Here is a 20,729-nt window from a genome sequence, read left to right as displayed (position 1 = left end):
TGGAGGCCAGAGACAGGGACTTACAGGGACATTGGACAATTTTAGGAATGCTTAGCACACTGACACCTAGGAGCATTAGGTGTTCACTGAATGAGAACTTTGTAGGAGAAGAGGTCAGTGAGGAAACGGGATAACAGGGTCTGTAGTCTATGGTTTACAAGTCGTTTTTGAAGACTTAAGTTTCTAAGTGAAAAGGGGATTCAATCTAGGATACGGTGGGCTGTGACGGATTCTGAGAGCCCCGCTCTGGCTACCCTACTAGGGATGAGTTAGGGTAAGCAGGGATTGAAGACAGCAATCTGAGAGAACTCTAAGAGCAAGGGTCAGGGAAGGCAGTATAATCATGAGAAGTGGCGTTTTGGATCATTTCGAAGGTAATTAGCAAACAGCATTTCCTGGTGGGTTGGATATGGGCTGTGGGAATAAAGAATCAATGACAAGGTTGTTTTGGCTTAAGCTGCTGGAAGAATTACGTTGTCACCAACCAATGGAAGACTGAAAAAGGGCAGATGAGGGAAGGTTAGTTCAGTGTTGGATATGGTTTCCAGTGGTTTCCTAGGTAGTGACAGGTGGGTCTCATGGTTGAAGCTTGGGTGGTGTTCCAGGCGGGGCACATAAACTGAATATGAAGGGAACCTAAAGCGAGCACAGAGACAGAAACAATGCCTGGCACTGGTTAAAGGGCCTTCCAGAGGGAATGAGTGGCAGTATGGACAAGGAAAGAATCTCAGGCTCCTCTCAGGAAATTAAATGCCCTGAAGTGAGGGAAAAAATAGCAGGCTAATCACTTTGTGAGAGACAGATAAAAACAAGCAAATTATAAACATAATTTAAAGATAGAATTTATTCTCTGATGGTTTAGTCATGCAAACTGTACATAAAAGAAAATAGTACAGTTTGTGTAACATTGCAAATATAAGGACTCAAAATGCTAGGTACAGAAGTAGTGTGACATTCTGGAAGTCAAAATGGATTTTTTTTGTGTTTATACAACTAATAATGATTTTTATTTGCTGAGTACAGACTGATTTACAATGAGAGCGTTGTCAACCGTGGTAAGTTCGTTAACCATTACATGACTTTTCACATCTATGTATTTCTACTTTACAGTTGCAAGAACCTGTTACCAAAGAACTGAAGCGTTCACAAACCGGAAGAGGAAAGCAAAATGTTGTCAGGGTGCAGAGAGTGAGACATGGAGGCTCTGACCAACCTTACCCATCTACAACAGAAAGAGCTTGTCTGGAGAATTCATGTTTTGTGCCTTTGAGAGCAACTCCTTAGCATTACAATGACAAAACCATGATTGAAACTGATTACTTTAAATATGACATCAGGCTCAAAGTAACAGACACAAATACAATCAACAACCAAAATGCTCTCATTTTTAATAAGCCAAGTAATAAAATTCCTATTATCTTCATACTTAAAAGTTCTGAAATGTGATTTCTATAATTTGCATGTTTCCCAGTCTGGAACTTAGGCAGGCGGGATGGAGATTCCCCTAACTCAAGGGCACTACATACAGGCTTTGGAAACGTCAGTCTCATCAAGAGACGGCCCCAAGACTGCAGCAATAGTGTAGTACGGATGCAGGACAGACCACACAGCTTAGTATAAACACAGTACAGGTATTTACAGAATGGAATCCTGCTTCAACGCCAGAAGTTGCTACTGGGTAGGACTCAACTATTTTACAAAGTTTTCTTACACACATCTACTACTTTTTTATTTTTATGTTTAACAATTTAGTCTATTTAAAATATTGTACTGTATTTTTAACATAACTGCAGAATAAAAATAGATAATGGCACATTAGAAAACTCAGTATTCCACAGACAACTGGATATGAGCGAAGTGTAACTACAATCGTCTCATCAGAACAAGCTACTTCATGGAATGTTAGTTATCCAAGCCTGCACAGTAATGGCATCTGAAACTGCAGTCATCTATTGCCAGCATCACACCGAAGGCATCGTTAAACATTCAAGCAAAGATCGCTGGCATAAACTATTGGAAGACACACACACACACACACACACACACACACACACACACACACACTCGTTCTCTCACTCACATTCCCACATTATAATTACATTGTTCTAAAGATAGATACTGATTTTTTTTCCACGAGAAACATTATCAAAATTGGCTACTAAAAGATGACAGTGCTTTCACAAGAATAAGTACAAGTTAGCTCGCAAGTACAAGTACAACAATGGGGGGAACAGTCTTAAAATTTCTAAGTCGTAATTTTAGGCTTTTCTGGCAACCACATCATACTTCATTATGCATAAACTTCTCACATTGCTACCTGAAATCTGCAAAACAAAACAAAACAAACCACACTCAACAACAGAAACTCAAACAAAACAAATCCCAAAATGACAAGAGCAAACTTTAAAAATTACTAGACATCTGATAACCCTGTATCATACATTATATAATTTCATAGTTTTCAGTCTCAAGAACACAGGTTTAAAATACTGAATTTAAGACTTAAAAAATCAAGTCATTTTTGAAATGCTCAAGATTCCAAAATTTTTGTCTACTTAATCTTGCAACACTGCAGGGTGGTGGATGACTCCGGCCAGTTTAAGAATGTGCATAAAGCACCAAGTGTCTCACCAAACTCCACCCACTTAAAAAAGGGTTTCGGATATTCTTCCTTTTGCATGATGTGCAAAATAAAAGGCAAAAAGATTAAAAGGAACTCTCTGTCTTTTCTTCCCTAGTGCCTTACAATGTTGTTCCTATTACAAAGTCAATAGGGACTCTGCAGAACTTTGGTATAAATGATAACAAGACAACATCACAGCTCAGGGTGAAGGAAGGGGTGGGCAAAGAAACGGAAGTGGGAGGAGTGATTCAGTTAACACCCCCATTTATTAAAACACCACTAAACCAAAGTGAAATAAACCACAATGGATTATAATACAATTTACACATTGAGCACAGAAAAATTAAAAAAATCTAACAATATTTATAAAAAAAGCAAAATCAGTCTTCCAGAGACTAAAATCTTGTTCAGTCTGATCGTCTGCTGCTACACCAACTCTAGAGCCAAATACAACTTCAAGTAAAAAAAGGAAAAAAAAAAAAAGAAATTTACAACCACAGATTTCGCATAAATGCAAACTGGTCTTTCCTTGATTTCCCTTTGAAGTCACTCATCAGTATCTAGAGCTGCTGCACGGAGGGTCTTTAATCAACTTCCTGAGGGCTGTGGCTGAGAGGAAGGAGGCATAACCATCTGGGAAAGCACAGGCTCCGTGCTCTGGTCTGCCATCTGGGTGAGGACTGAAGTAGCCCCGGCTTCCAACTTTGAGGTTGAGCTGACTCCGTTGGACGTGCTGACAGAGCTGTGCTGGATTGCTTCTGTGTGTGGGCTGCTGGGCACGGAAAGGTCTTCTGAACTATCATCTTTATCAGCAGCTGAGTGGGAAAAAAAAAAACCCATTTTTTTTTTTTTTAGCAGTATTGACAAAAACCCATTATTGAGTTGAGTCCACACATAGAGCTGGAAGGCGTTTTATAGTACTGTTACTCAGGACAAGCCGCACAACTGAAATAAACTGAATCTGGCTCCAGTCAGAAAGCAGGCAACTGTGTGCGCATCAGGCCAAATGAAGGCAGAGCATCATCACACCTGCTAAACAGGGTCAGAGAAATGAGGCAGAGCCAGGTGGGTGCTGTATGTATTTAATCTCAGCACTCAGGAGGTAGAAGCAGACAGATCTCTGAGATCAAGGCCAATCTGGGTTATATAATAAGATCCTATCAAAAAACAAACAAAACAATAACAAAAAAGAGGCATCTCTGTTCCATACATCTGTAATCCCATGACACTCCAGAGGCAGCAACAGAAGGATTGCAAGTTTGAGGACAACCTGGGTTCTAGGCCAGCATGGGAGAGGCCAGAGTCTGGAACACAGGTGCTCACAGATATAACTAGCATGGACTGAGCTACACATCTAACAAACTAAGCTTTCTGCCTACCCGTCACCCCGATTAAAAGATAAAAAACAATTTATAACCACATGCACAAACAAGATGAATATTACAAATTTTATTTTCGATTATTCCCTCTGCATTTACCAGACTATTTTTTTCTACCTAAATTTTCATCTACTGCAGTCATGAATGATTAAAAAACCTGAGTTTAATGATGCATACATATGAGAATAAGTAATATTCAAAGACTAAATGTCACCAGCTGTTGGAGCTATACAAATTAATTGGGATTCAAATGCACATCCATACAAAACCTAAGATACTGAAACAGAGGAAGCACTCAGGAAAGGGCATTCTAAGTATCCGTGGAAACAAATTTAGAACAGTCAGACTTGAGCTGGTCCATGACACTGCTCATTCCTTTTTCACATGCGGTAACTCTTGGGATTTCTTTAATCTGCTCCTCGAGTTCTAGATTTATCACAGTGGAATATAATCCCTACAGCTTTGTTTGTTGCTATACAACATAAAATACCATCATACTAGACACATTCTTTTTATTTTTCCTTCCTTCTTTTAGGTTTTTAAAACAGGGTCTTACAATGAAGCCCAGAATTGCCTTAAACTCATGGCCAATCCTCTTGCCTCGGCATTCTAGGTGCCGGGATTATAGGTGTGTGCTGACATGCCCAACTTGGATGCTTTCTATTTTTGGACTTAAAAATCAGTTTTAGTTAAGTGTTTTAGAAGGTATTCAGGCTTTCTAGTAAATATGAGAATGCAGACCAGCATTCTTACTATCTCTACTTACTATCGACAACAGACTGCAATGGAACAATTATCCCGTGATTTGTCATGGACAGTGGGTACCTTATAGAGGGAGAAATACTTGGCAAGTATAATGAGAATAAATAAAATTCCTCATTTTGATCATTTTCTGAAATAGAGAAGTTCTTACAGGATTTATACATCAGCCTCAAATCCATGTATTTTTAAAAAGCTGAATTTAAAATTTGTGAGATGCAATTCTATCTTTTTCATAATGTGCTGTGTAAATGCAAACATGTTTCCCTGAACCAAATCTAATCTCAAACTACAAAAAAAAAAAAAAAAAGAAACCTCAATCAGAAATCTTAAAAAAATACAAGAATCAGAAAACATACTCTAGGCAAAAATGAATACTGTAACACTTACAATTCTATTCCACCAATGTAACAGTGACAGTTTAAAGAAAATACTGGCAATAACAATTCAAGTGGAGAAAATATCAAAAAGCTATTATTTCCCTATTATTCTTCTTCATCAAAACAACAAGCTAAGTCTACATGCTAGATTCTAGTAAAACATCAATCTCAAAGACAGAGAGGCTGATTGGTAATATGAGAAAATATAAAAATATATAGGAGAGAATGACTCAAAATCAAAGTTAAAGAAGTGCATATCTATAGACTCACAGAATAGGTTAAAGTACATCTTTAGGCAGTACAAAGAATTAACAGTTATTTATTCGGTAATTATAATTTGTGTATATGAAATATTTTTGCAATATATTATATCTGAACCTATGTCTAATTTTAGCAGCTGAGGGGAAAAATGAACAAAATAACCAAAAATACTAGAAAGACGCATATGCTGCCCTCAGAGAACAACTTTTAGTTTAAATAAGATGTTTGAAAATTCAACCCCTCTCCCTCTCTGATGTGTTTGAGCACGTAGAAGCCAGAGGACATTTCTGGTAGTTGGTTCTCTCCTTCCAACCTGTGAAGACAGGGCATCCTTTCTTGTCTGTTGTGTGTACTACAGACTAGCTGGCTTCTAGTGTCCACATGTCTCTTTCTCCATAGATGCTTACCATGCACCCAGCTTTCTGATGTGGTTTCAGGGACAGAACTCAAGCTGTCAGGTTTGCACAGCACATGCTTGCCCGCTCAGCCATGTTGTAAGCCTGGCAATCCAATTCTTTACCTAAGTTCCCTACCTATGTTCATACATATAGTCAATAATAAAATTTGTTGATATTCAATTCGGGCTCAAAAGGCTTCCTTCCAATTACAATTATACAGACAATAATATAATTTAAATTATACATGCTCATATTCTAAAGAATATGATTCATGCCAATAAGATCATGAACTTAAGTATTAAAAGTGCATTGTGATTTTTTTAAAGTCAGGTTTTATATTATTTAAGAATTAGGGTGCTCAATACAAAGTTTCCCATAACTGAGGGGTTTCTTGGGATGTGTTATAGAACTTTCAATACTGAATCTTGGTTAGGCAATATTTCAACTGCTAGCACTACTACTTTTACCTAAGAGATTCATAATAACTTTAAGTTTCATTAAACCTAGCTTTCTTTTCACAAATATTTTAAAAGATTTAGCTGACAGTGTAGTACACGCCGATATTGTGTGCTACATTCAGAGTGTGGAATTTATTTCTTTAAGATCTATTTGTCTAATCTCTGTTACCTTGATGACAGACATTAGACTTATATCAAAATTTAAAATAGAATTTTAAGCCAGACACGGTGGCATACGCCTTTAATCCCAGCACTCAGGAGGCAGAGGCAGGTGGATCTCTACGAGTTTGAGGCCAGCCTCAAACTGGTTTATATATAAACGGGTTTCAGGACATCCAGGGCTACATACATAGCGAAACTCTATCTTGAAAACAAACAAAAAACCAAACAAAACAAAATAAAACCAAGACATAAAAACTGGTTTACATTTATTAAGCATATATTGTCTGCATAATTAAAATAGTTGAGATTATCCAATCAGTAATAAAAGATTTTAAAACTGCAGATTATTTTCAATTAAGTACAACGTAAGAGTTAATTTCCTTCTAATTTTACAAAATCATTCATATAGTTCCTTATAAACCATCAAAATCCAATGCAGCTTTCTTGCTGAAGAAAATCGTGTATGCATAATGTTGAACTCAGTAGCATCTATGGGAAATTATGCTCTTAAGTCAGATGGGAACCGTAATGGCCTCATCCCTACAGCAATCACAGTTAATACAAATCCCAAACATAGTTCTATATGGTTCCAATTTACTCCACAATGTGTTTCACTGTCCTGTCAAAATGACTAGATATCAAATAACAGAGATTTATATGTTCAGAACAGACAAAAATCAGTATTCTAAATATATATGGCAAATGAGAGTAGCTACGTCTACTGAATCTCTTAAATTAAAAAATATTGCTCGTTTTGATGAAACTGCTTACAATTGACTACAAGTAAAGATGGTAGCCATTAAGTTTTATTGTAAGTACCTGAGGAACTGTTTGCATCCAATACAAAATGTTTCCTTCTTTTGAATTACTGACATCGGCAAATTAAAATGAAGTGGATACATATGGTTGAAACAATCTTCACATTTACCAATATCCTGAAATACCACTAAATCATAAAAACGGAAGGCCGTGGGTTATATTATAAATGTTGCCTAATGCATTCCCAGCTCTGTTATTTGTTAAAAATTTGTGTGTGGCAGACAAAATTGGCTATTTACTCAGGAGTAACAGCTGGTTCCAACACTGTGCATCTTGTCAAGGAGGAGGACATTAGAGAAAGGAAAAAGCACAATTAACCTCTACAAAGCTGGAAACAGAAGACTCTCACTGGCGGTAGTGGGGGGCATAAAGGAAATTTATAAGCAAATAATTCCAATACTGTTCTGTTTTAGCATTTTTATGACTAATGCGACAGTACCACATAGAAACTCACAACCATACAAACACTGTCCAATGCTCACATTATCAGACAAAGAACAGTAGGATATGATGGTATAAATGGAGAATATATGGTTGAATGAAGACAGCGGACTAAAAACATTCTCATCATGATTAAATGGGACAGGAAAGGAAAAACTGCTTGGCTCTGTCAATTCAAGACAAAGTGTTAACCTGTGACAATACATGACCACTGATAGTAAAGAGTGTACTTAAAAAAATGTGTAGCTGATCAACAGTGATTCATAATGCTTAGAAAAAGCTAGAGGTAGGAAACTTTCCTTCCCAGCGCAGACTAAAATAATCTTGCAGAAACTGCTATTTAATTTAAGCACTACAACTGCAGCCTGCACTGTTTTACTGGAAGCTCTGCTCACTCTGGCAGTCTGTCCTGATGCAGGCAGCCTAGGCTGTAGGTAACGGAGCATTACTCACTGTGATAGCCAGACTTCTTCTGCATGGCGGTGACAGGGCAATCTTTATGAGCCAGGAGAAGCTGTTTCAGCTGTGCCACTTCATTTCTCAGCAGGGTGACTTCGCTCTGGAGAAGAAACAACTCCTGTGCTTACCATCATTAGACACAACACATTTTACTACTTAAAGGAAGTGAGACTTCAGGTATGAAAACTGCATCTTTTGGCAGATATAAGGGACATATGCTATTTAAATAAATTTAATCAATATATACATCAGTTTTGTGTTCTAGAATTTATACGAACATTTCTAGTTTAAAAAACCGAAATCATATCAACACCATAACTGGCATTCTAGCTCACCATTGCCATGGGAACCCTCATACACTATAGGTTACTCACTGAAGATCTTTACTTTACAAATATTATATGCTCTTTTGATTATCTGAAGACTTGAAAATGTCAGTAATTAGGATGAATTTTCAATGACTTCATTTAAAAATGCAAAGTTTTCATTTTAAAAATGGAAAGTTCATTCTGAAAATACAATTAAGCAAGTTTGTAGTTTAGAAACAAAGAAAATATACTTATTCAAGAATCACGGATCACTAAACCTAACTGCTGAGCATTATCCTGGGCACGAGAACCAATCCAAGTGGATATACTGTTAAATAAATTTGTTGCCTGTGATACTGACACCGAAATTTAAATGTTAAGGCCATGGTGACCTGTTTTATTCCTTACAACAGAATGAGTACTTCTGTTGAGTTAGAAATACTATTGATTTAGTAAATGAGTAGCTTTTAAAAATTCATTATTAAAATGTTTCTTCTCATCTAGATTTATATTAATTCTAACCATCTAGGTTTTAACTAATTAAAACCTCAAAGTATTAACAGATAAGAACATTTTGCATACTAGCATACATAAAATTGCAGGCACATAATAAGATATCATAGCATCCCAGGCTGGCCTCTAAACTACAGCAATTCTCCTGCCCTAGACCTGTGTGCTGGGATTAAATGTGCACCACCAAACTCAATCTCCATTCTACCTCTTAAACCAGAAAGCTGCTTGTGAAATATTTTAGCAGATTGGTCTTATTAGGCCTTCCTAAGTGACTGGTGACAGAAACAAAATCTTGAGAACAAAGGTCAAGCAATCTGAAAAATGAGTGTGTGCAAACAGTTTCCCACACTCTACAACACTGGCAACATGTACTAAAGCATAGAACACAACTTTATGCTAGTATAGCCCTAAACAGTAAAAGGTTAAAGTACATTTAGAATACTGCATTTAAGAATAGGTAGTAGGGGCTGGAGAGATGGCTCAGTAGGTTAAGAGCACTGGTTGCTCTTCCAGAGGACCACGGTTCAGTTCCCAGCACTTGCATGGCAGCTGACAACTGCCTGTAACTCTAGTTCCAGGGGATCTGACTCCCTCACACAGACATATATGCTGGCAAAACACCAATGCAATTAAAATTTTTTAAAAAAGATTAAGTGGTTGTAGATTCATCTCTAATAACCATGACTTCACTGGCACTGTACTCAGGTAGGTTTCTAGTACCAGACATGGTTTCTCTCTTGTTAAGAGGGTCTTAAGTCCAATTAGAGCTGTTGGTCACCACCAAGGTATGCACGGTACTGCTGCACCAACAGGGTTACTGTGCCATCTGGTCACCGACGCAGCTTGTAAGTATCATAGCGGGGCTAAGGTAGTTGGCAGCTGCCCTCCTTTGGAAGCACATATGGCACCTTCGGTACTATGAGAGCTAGTCTTCAGGGAAGCAGTGTTTAGACTGGTTCCAGCTCAGGGATCTTTGGGCCCCTCCCTATTTCTGAAGTGCAATGGGGACTTACCTTCCACCTCTGGGGGTAGGGGAGTGTTAACAAAGGGCAACAGCAATAGACTGTTTTGTGAGTCTCTTGGACAGCCCTGGACAACAATTAAAAAGAGGGTGTATCATGTCTAATCCTAGTGATTTTGCTAGGTGGTCCTTGGTTCTTGGATGAAGTTACGTCCACCCAGATGAGAAAGGTTCATTAAAACTATGTATGTATATTCATACACAGAATATTATAGTTTTGGGGGTTATTTTTTTGGAAATAGTTAAGAGTTTAAGCCCTTGTGGCTTTTCCAGACTTCCCCTCCCCTGCTTTTGTCCTGACTTCTCGTTCCCACTTCCTACATCAGAACACTGTGTACTGTCATTCCCCTTTATCCTCCTCCATCCTCCCAGCTCTTCTGTATTTATCTTCCTGCCTCTCCCTTAGGGGCTCCTGACTTTTCCGTTTTCCTGATCAGATCACTTGTACCCTCCTAATCTGCTCTCTCACCCATAAAGTCTGACAACACAACTCTCTAAATGTTAGCTGAGCAAGAATGACAGCAATGACCATGCCAAACTGAACGGAGAAAAGCCCCCAAGGCCTCAACTGAGGAAAGCTGGGAATGGGAGAGATGGTGTTCCTAAGGAAGAACATACCAATTGCTTGTCCAGTATCAAAGACTCGTCCTCAAAAACATACATACAGGTAGCATTATACAGACTCAAAAGCTTATATCTGGGAACATATATAGTATGTACAGCAACAATTAGTTGAAAAAAAAAAAAGAGGCCATGAATTTGAAGGAGAGTGAGGAGGGGTACATTCTGGCTTTGGAGGGAGGAAAGGGGAGAGATGTTAAAAAAAAAAATTAAAGGTTTTATTAAAAACAAAAAGACACATTTAAATCATTTTGTTAACATGAGTTTCTGCAAATATAAATAATAGTAATTAATATTCTAATGGGTTTGACAAAGAATTTTTTTTTGGTCTACGTATAGATCAGTATGTATGTTTCATTTTATTTAAAAGAAAAGTTAATTTTGTTCTAAAAAACTGTGGAAGTTTTTGAGTAAAATTCATTTGCCATGATGATGATATTTACTAAATCCTAGTATATATTTGGAGTTTATATTGTTTAGTAAGTCATGATTAATCTGTTTTTCTAATTATTGAAATTAGATGGTTAAAAGTAAGTTTTGTAAATCACAATCTATTTATTCTAAAACAACCGAATTAATATGCAAAATTCAACAAAGACTTTAAGAATGTCTGTCTCACAAATGAAAACTTGTTATAAAACTTAGTTTAAGTAAGTGTTGTATAGGATGCTAAACCGTTTTCTAAGCATTTAAACAATTATATTTATGGCATACTGCAGATCAATTTAAGGAAGAAGTCAAGTGTCCCTCTTACTATGAGTTTTGTGCATATATGAAGATTTACTGAAAACTGGGAATGGATAATTCAAAAGATTGATCTAGTCACTTGCTATTTGGAAAGCTGAGGCAGGAAGGTATTGAATTTTAAGCAAGTCTGGGCAATTTAGTGCTCTAAGCTCAAATTCCTAAATAATAAAGAAGGCACTAGTGGCAGAGTAGAGAGGCCCTGACTTTCTACTACTGTTCATCTATGTAACAAACAACTACAGGTTGTTAACATTAATTTCCAGCTAATAGGTAGTTCAAAAGATACTACTAGAGAATGCTCACAATGTCAAATGCAAAATTATGAAAACAGGAAAGAAAGAAGGAAAGAAAAAGGAAAGAGAAAGAAAGGAAGGCAATAAACACATTTGGTGCTACTTGATACTTTTATTGGAAATCTTACCAAAGACTTGAATGGGGAAGAAGCCTGAAAATCTTTATACCACACAAGGTCCTAAAAAATGTATTTGAGGTACATCGGCAGGGCAGTATAAAACCATTTGCTCTGCCACTGGCCAAACTGTACCTGTCCTGTAGATACAGGATCCTTCAGTTTCCAAAGCTGTCAATCTGGTACCTTTCACAATCACTATATTCACTTAAAATTAAAAAACAAAACACACACACACACACACACACACACACATACAAACAGGAACAAAATAAAACTAATTTAAAGAAAGAATGACAAAACTGGCACTGAAACAACTTTATGGTTAATATAAACCAAAACCAAACAAACAAAAACCAAACAACAACAAACCCCAGTGATATTTTTAAAGTTTTTGAGAACTTTATAAAGTTCAAGCAAGGTAATTAGGGTATTTGTGAAACACACAAATAAACAGTTACATATAACATTTCTTCACTGTGCCAGTGTTGAAAGTGGTATTACTTCATGTCATCATCCACAAAGGTTTAGGAGACCATGGTTTACTAAAGAGTCCACACAGATGCAGTATACATCATGTCTTCAAGTATTTGAAGACTCATCGAGAGAGAAATGGAAAAACTATGTTCCTAACTAATAAACACAAGTAAGCTGCATTTATGCCCCTTACCTGCAGCTGGCCATTCAGTGAACTCAAGTCTTCTGCTTTCTTCTCTAAGGATTGAACCCAGACTTTCCTTTTTTGTCGGCATCTTGAAGCTGCTGCTCTATTTCGTTCCAGAAACTTTCTCCTTTTCTCATCAGGATCTTCATTAGCTGCTCTTCTTCGACGGCCACTTGTATTTTGGGTCTGTGGAGTTGTGTGAGCCGGAGAAGACTGTAATAACATGGAGAGAAGCTTGTGACATTATTGTGTTGAGTAAATTAACACAGGCAAGGCACGGTATAAAAGGGAGAGCTGCTAACTTTATGCTATGAAACTTGATGATCAACACCAGTACTCTGGAACAACATGAAAATCACTCTGTGGCTGAATTCCTTTTAAATAACTAAGCTATGTGATAGCGAAATGCTCAATGTGATGTACGGAGAATGTCTTCCTTAAAGCATTTGTATTGTTGACTGCCTTACTAAAGGACCATAGCAATGAAGGGGCTAATGGCATTCTACTATACCCTATTCAGTCCTCATCAGAGAAGCTTCTTCCTGTAGCAGATGGGGACAAATACAGAGATCCACAGCCAGAAAAAAAGCATGCATGTGCAGGGCTTGTGGAGTTTGCACCAGGTTGGGGTCTTAAAGATGAAAGAAGTGGACACATACCCCCATCCCTCACCCAGAAGATACCTTCAATTGGCAGCCACTTGCAAATGAAAAATTAGTTTTCTCCAAGGGATTCTCACTGGGGAATCAAACCACTTAAGGGTAGGCTGCATGCCCAATAGTAGTGATTAACACAAAACAAACTCAAAGGAATCGTTGGAGGGTCTTTGTCTCATAATGTTAAGTCAGGGAATTCATTTTATTTTTAACTTATAGTTTTTTGTATGTATTATGGCTTCTAGGTTTTTATGGGATTCCTATATGTATGAATATATGTGTCTCAGTGTCTACATGTGTTTCTTGTTCTTATTCTAATTTGTTTGCTTTTGATTTATCATATTATTATTATTATTTTTTAGATGACTGCTTTCTTCCTTCTTTTTTTTTATTTTCTCAAGACAGGGTTTCTCTATGTAGCTCTATTCTGAAACACACTCTGTAGACCAGGCTGATCTCAAAACTGCCTGTTTGTTTCCTAATGAGAGAAAGAAAGGGTGTGGATACAAATGTGAGGGAAGATGGGGGAGGAATTGGGAAGAGTAGGGGGAAGGGAAACCATAATGAAAATTTATATGGAAAAAAATCTATTTTCAATAAAATAAAAAATGCATGTGTATTTTAATAAACTATTTTTGTAAATGTTCTTTTTAACTGATTTTATACCTATTCAACCATTAGAAAACTAATCATTATAAGTTAGTTTACAACCATTTTTCAATTCTATTTTAAAATAAAATTTATTAAATATGCCAGTTTTACCAAAATAAATAGTTGTTTTCATAATAATACTTATTTTTCAGTTAAGGAGAAGCCTACCGGACCTTGATTTTCATTAGTGGTCAGCTTAGTTATCTTTGATCAGCCCAGGATATGAAACTTCAGTCACTAATCACCCTGTGTAGTACGCAGGGCTGTCCAATGTTAGGGACCCTCATAGCCTTACAAATTCCAAACTGTGCCACAGAATATGGCAGTGTGGGGGAATCAAACTCTTGAAAACGATGCTGAGGAAAGAGAACTTTGGACTACCAGCATGTGCTCAAAAGGAAAAACCTAAAAAATTATTTTATCTATTATTAAGTATATTTTAAAATAGCATAACCAAATAAAATGTGGATTTATGAACACAATAAGCTCAAGATGGGTTTGGTAGACATATCACCAAACTAATTTCTTACTCTACATACTCTTAAATAAAATAATCATTTAACTCTTTGTTCAAATAACTAATACTAAAACTGAGCATTAGGGGTGGTGATATGGCTCAGAAAGAGGGAGCTTACCTAGCAAGCTTGTCTAGCATGCTTGAAGTTCTGTATTCAATCTCTACCAGCACAAATAAATGCCAAATTAAGATGGCTATATCCATATCATATGCTTAGAGACTATAAATAGATAAAGAAGTCGCATAAGCTGTACTGTATTTTTCTTTTAAGGATGACCAGAGTGGTGAATGATGACAGCATCACACATACCGGAGTTTCTGTAGTGGAGGTGGCTGGCTGCTGTAAGGACTGCTGACGAGATTCTTCTGACTGAGTTCTAACCAATCCACTGCCATGGCCTTTTACAGTATCACCATTGGTAACTGGAGGGTGTTGCTGGGTCAAAGCAGCCTTTAATCTCTGAAATGCAAACACTATTTTGAAAAGTGGCTCCTGTGTTACATGCAAGTCTAACTCTCAAGATATTCTTTGACTAACTAGAAAGATAGTATTCATCAAAGAACACATAAATACATTTGGCTTTAAAATTTGTTTTCATTTCACTGGGTTATAATAAATATCACTATGAAAAACTAGAACCCTGGAAAGCTTTGCTCTTTGTCTACCACAACTATAGGATTTTATACTTTGTTGTACTTCATTCTGGTGTAAAAAACGGAAAATACTGTATCCAGTCTTGTTCAATTAAAACAAAAATTAATAAAGAACATCAACTCTTTGTATGCTTTCATCTACCCTCTCTACCCTACGCCCACGCCCCTTTATCAGCCTCTGCGCAGATCCCAAGATTTAATTCTCTTCTTCTAGACAGGCCTTATGATCTCTGCTTTCAGGTGCTTAGGATTTACTAGGATGACGATTGGATGTTGCATTTTAAGCGTATTTTATTTATTTCTCTGTGTGTACATACACCACATGCAGAGGACAACCTTTTGGGAGTAGATCCTTTCCTACCATGGATTCCAGGGTTGGAGTACTTTTACCAGATGAGCCATCTCAGCAATCTGATGCTGCCTTCTTTAGGCTACTATGAGGATCTAAAATACTGAAGAATTTAAAATTTAAATTTATGGTCCTCTCCTTCCCTAGTACAAAGACCATTTCATACCACCTTTGGGATTTATTTATGCATATGTGTGAGTGCCTGCATGTATGTTTGCGTGCTGTGTTGTGTGCCTGGTACCCATGTAGGACAAAAGAGGGCATTGGATCCCCTAGGATGGAGTTACAGGTGGCTGTGAGCTACCATGTGGGTGACAGAAACCAATCCAGGTCCTCTATAAGAGAAACAAATGCTTTTAACCACTAAGCCATCTTCCCAGCCCTGAAAGATCTATTTGTTTTACTTTACATTTTGCCAGTAACTGAATCAGATCTCAGGAATTTAAATATGAAAGATCCAGTGTTAGAATGATGCTTTAGAAACAATTGAAGGTTTTTTTTTTTTTTTTAAATAAAGATACAACTTGAACTGGGCTTGGGGTATGCCTTTAATTCTAGCACTGGGGAGAGACAGAGACAGTTAAATCTCTTGAGTTCAAGGCCAGACTGTTTTATGCATGAAGTTCCAGGTCAGCCAGAGCTACATAGTAAGACCCTGTTTTACAAATGCTCAAACTCGAGAACACACACACACACACACACACACACACACACACACACACACTCTGAATAAATGAAACTTGAATGAAGCTTATAATAGAATTTCTATACATTAAATTATTTGTTAACCAACCAGATAATAAGCTCTTTAACAGCAGAGGTTGTCTTGTATATTTTTCTATATCCTGTTTTAGAAATAGTCCACTGATGAATAGGAACATGATTAATGAAGGGACTTCAGTGACCTAAGAGACCTAGAGCCATTATTGCTGACACTGTTCTTAATAACTGAGATGTAGCCCTTAAGCCTCAAATGAGTCAGAGATAATTTTATCCCTCCCTCCTTTCTCACTAATAAAAAAATGAATCGAGGGCTTTGGAGGTACTATGCAATTATTCTACCACTGAGCTACACCTCAAGACTTTTCTTAAGAGACTAATTTTGTATCTGGAGGAAAAGAGTTATCTATACACATGTAGACAGACGTGTGCGTGTGTATGTGTAAGAGTCATGCTGTAGTTGATTTAGTGCTCGCTAGGTGTAAATATAACCGCATGAGATGTTAAATGTTAAGCAGATCATTGGCAATCATTACTCTCCTACTTTCTCTGATGATCTAAGCATAGCTGTTCAAGAAGAGCTTTTGAAAAAGTTTTCTAAACAATTCTAGAATTGCTTTCATTTATTCCAACTTAAATTCTACAAATATCCAAACTTTAGCAATTTCTTCATTATATAGAGCCCATATTCCATAAAAATGTCACCAGAATTCATCTGGGATCATGATTATGTCTGTGTATTAGTGGGCATTTCCTCTTTCTGTCAATCATTTTAGATTAGGGATCTGATTTTAAAATGAAGTCGGCAGTTAGTTTCACTGGTGTGTGTTGTGTGTAGTGATTTACTCACTGTATTCCAGTTGTCAACACAATACCCTGCTGCCTCTTGTCACAGCAGCCTCCATCCCTGCCCCTGGGTCTGCCAGTCTGCTTTGTGATGCTGAGTGCTCTGTGTTATCCAAACTATCACAGCAAAAAGCTGCACCCAGTTTATAACCACTTAAATCTGCTTCTTGCCTCTGTAAAGTACACTTGAGATTCACCTGTGCTATTTTATGATCAGTAGTTCCCAATGTGTTTTTAATTGGAGCCTAGTCCCACTTTATAAATTAACCAACCATCATTTTACTCAAGGTCATACAGCAAATAAACTAGTTCAAATACTAGGTGTAAACAGACCTATTTTCCAAGTACACAATCTTCCAGGAAACCTTTGTATACACTGTCCTTAGTATTACCAAAACCATGGAACAGAAAAGATCGTCTGAGACTACATGACTGAATTACTCAAATAAAAACCACTGGGAACTAAATGAGAGTGGTAAACATCAACACTGCCAACTCCTAATCCACGTCACCCAGATGAGGCATGTTTCTTCCTCTTTTCCAGCTGATTTTATGAATGACAAAAGCATAATGTTTGCAAGGTTCTATCAACTTCATTGGTCAGCACACATATTGTTAAGCCTTATACAACTAAAATACAAATTTAGATTTAACTTTCTCAAACTACAACTGAACAAATCTTCAACCTTCAAGTCTTATTTAGAAAAATTAATGATAATTTGCTTGTAAGAATCGGAGTGAAAATTAAATGTAACATGCAAAACTAACTAACCCATAAAGGGATTTCTCAAATATGGTTTCCTTATTTCTTTTTCATAAACAAATGTTTTGTGTGTGTGCACATGCGTACACATGGGAGCACAGCTGGGGGCCAGGATAACTTGTGGGAGTAGGCTTTCTCCTTCCAGCAGGTGCGTTCTTTTTTTTTTTAAATCTATCTATCTATCTATCTATCTATCTATCTATCTATCTATCTATCTATCTATCTATCTATCTATCTATCTATCTATCTAGATATCTATTATGTATACAACATTCTGTCTCTGTGTATGCCTGCAGGCCAGAAGAGGGCACCAGACCCCATTACAGATGGCTGTGAGCCACCATGTGGTTGCTGGGTATTGAACTCAGGACCCTTGGAAGAGCAGGCAATGTTCTTAACCTCTGAGCCATCTCTCCAGCCCCCAGCAGGTGGGTTCTTGGAATCAAATTCAGGTGGTCAGATTTACTATCAGATGCCTTTATCCACTGAGCTATCTCATTAGCAGGTTCCCTGACTTGTTCAAAAGAGCTATAGAAGCCTGTAAGCTCTCAGCACAGGGGCAAAACTTGGGAAAGTTTAACTTAAACACTTTTCGTTTTCCAAATGTCCTTGGGAATCATCGGGAGCACTGCTGTGGCCCAGAAGTCTACACAAACGATGTGCAAGACCACAGAATCCAGATGCAATCACTGGGTCCTTCTTTCTTTCTTTTTTTAAGAAATTAGAAATAATGTTAGTAACAAATACACAAAAATAAACTAACACAGACAGGATAATGCTGAATGGGAGGATTAAAACAAATCAGATGACTAACAAATCAGTAACTGACTAGAATTGGGAAAATTTTAAAAAATCTTCAAGAAGTAAAGGCAGAAAGATCAAAGCTGGAAAACAACATTGCAGGTCATATAATCAGAACAGTGGAAGAAACTCTGGGGAGGTAGCCAAGCTTCAGATTTATGCCTTTCATCATTAGAATGTCAGACATCAAAATACAAAGAATAACACCTAATCTGTGCAGGGGTTTCATTTCTGGATAAAAAATGTATAATGTATTCACAGGTTAGCTTAGTAAATTTTGTGAAGGGAAAACTTAAAAATGCCTTAGGTAGAAAACATCATAGAATTAAAAAGCATTTAAAGTTTTATAGTCAAGAGCTTAACTCAGAATTAATGAAATACAATAACTACACATAAGGGAGTCTGAAGTACATAAACACCACTCCCCTGAATAATCTTTAGTAGGGTAAGTTACTACCATAGAGAGCGCTTACGGCAGCATCAGGACTCACTCATTATCCTCCCTTGACTGCCCTAGGGAACCCAGCACTCATCCAGTGAGGAAGCACTGATGCTGGCTCCATGCTGTTACACTGATTACAATGGGTCTGACTTATGAAGTGTGCTACGGGGTACAAACTACAAGACAGAGATTCTAAGGGTTAACTGACATTGCTCTGAATTGCCAATTTTAAAAATTACAGAAGTACATGTAATCTAAAAAGAACAAAAGATTAAACAAGGTGATGAAAGTAGTAAACTTTCACACAACTGATATAAAGATATCTATAATTCACTCGTATTCATTTTTACAATATTTTCAAGGCCAAATACCTTTGCTAAAATAATCAATGCAAACCTAAACACAAGGGACATTAGTTTTACAAACTGACCTTTGGAACTGGCAGAGATACAGAAATCAATCACCATGTTACAAGTGAAGAAACTCCCTGAGGACTGAAGCTTCTTCTCAAAATTATGGAATAAATTAGAACAGAGATAAAAGAAGAAATTCTGTTGACTAGTAATTCAGTATTTTTTTAAAGAATAAACTATTTCATATTTATTTATTTATTATATTATGTGTATAGCATTCCTTCCACGTATGCCTGCAAGCCAGAAGGGGGTGCCAGGTCTCATTATAGATGGCTGTAAGCCACCATGTGGTTGCTGGGAATTGAACTCAGGACCTCTGGAAGAGCAGTCAGTGCTCTTAACCTCTGAGCCATCTGTCCAGCCCCGTAATTCAGTATTTTAAACAACAGCTTTGCAAAAATAAAAGCTTTAGCCCAGTACTATCATATATTTGTTAAGTCCAAAATAAGAGCAGTATTCCTCTCAAAAGAGAAGCTTAATGTTAAGTAAATAAAAACTGAGTATCTAGAGAAATGAAGGTTGAACAATTTAAATAAGATTTACAGGGTCTATAATCTCCAACAAGTGCAACAAAGCCAGGGCATAGCTTTAATTTTAAGGTAAAGGTATTCCCTGTTTGAAAGAATAAAATGTATTTCGAAGAAGCAGACATACATGTTTGTGTTTAGAGTTAATTTTTAATGGTATAAATTTTAACTGCTATATTGAATTTTTCCTTAGGAAATGATTATGCCAGTTAAAGGATGAATAGTTTGTTGTGCTGACCATCTGATACACTCATTCTTCAGAGGTGTTTGCTTAAAAAATTGTTATTTATGTTCTATGTTTATGCAGCACCTGAAAATAAATGTTTATCACATCTGTCAGAATTTAGTAGGAATAAACTACTCTATCATAGTTCAAAGAAAAGGATAATGTGCTCTAGGAGCAATTTATGAACAAGTCAGATCCATATTTCACATGTGCCGCAGCAGCTCATCAGAGTGATAACCCTCCTTCTCCTGGGTGTTATCCCACCATCTGCTGCGGTAGTACTTATCTTTATTTTGCAACTAATTAACAGCATAATCTTCTAAATTCAGCAAGTTAATTATCATTATTGTGGTCTTTGCAGTATCATCAGTCCTCATGAAGTCTTGTCTTTCCACCCCTAGAGAGCATAGGAAAATGAAGTCGGTTGGGAGAGGGTCTGTTTCTTTGGTGTGGGCTCATTAGGTGTTTGCTGATTAGCTCGGCATGCAGAGACAGGTCAGAAGAATTCTGCTGAACATGAGGTTCCACGCAGGGCCCAGCTAAGGTAATGTAGGTTTCTGAACATTTGCCAAGATGCACTCTGTCAGCTTTTAGTAGAAACCCCCTGCAGAAAGCCACTGGCTACCAACTGTGCACAGAGATATTTCTTGGTTTGTCACACAGGTCTTAAAGAAGTCACTCTGGAGGAACTCACTTTACTAAACCTAAACACAATTCCAAGGTGATTAACAGCTTACTCAAG

At 37.1% G+C, this 20,729-nt stretch overlaps 1 protein-coding gene across 4 annotated transcripts in view; it reads right to left on the bottom strand.

The window, feature by feature from the left end:
- Positions 1-826: 826 nt before the first annotated feature.
- Atf2 (activating transcription factor 2) overlaps positions 827-20,729 on the bottom strand; it is a 73,933-nt gene continuing 54,030 nt past the window's right edge. For all 4 annotated transcript variants that reach the window (XM_075984859.1, XM_075984861.1, XM_075984860.1 and 1 more), the window contains 4 exons: positions 14,557-14,706; positions 12,429-12,635; positions 8,134-8,239; positions 827-3,438 (listed from right to left, as the gene is read on the bottom strand). In XM_075984859.1, coding sequence (XP_075840974.1) covers positions 3,212-3,438; positions 8,134-8,239; positions 12,429-12,635; positions 14,557-14,706 — 690 coding nt within the window. In that variant the 3' untranslated portion in view covers positions 827-3,211. The remainder of the gene's footprint in view (positions 3,439-8,133; positions 8,240-12,428; positions 12,636-14,556; positions 14,707-20,729) is intronic.

This window comes from Microtus pennsylvanicus, chromosome 9 (genome assembly GCF_037038515.1).
Source record: "Microtus pennsylvanicus isolate mMicPen1 chromosome 9, mMicPen1.hap1, whole genome shotgun sequence".
NCBI classification, from domain to species: Eukaryota; Metazoa; Chordata; class Mammalia; order Rodentia; family Cricetidae; genus Microtus; species Microtus pennsylvanicus.
The sequence above is the reverse complement of the archived record's forward strand: the minus strand, read 5'-3'. Positions and strand labels throughout refer to the sequence as shown.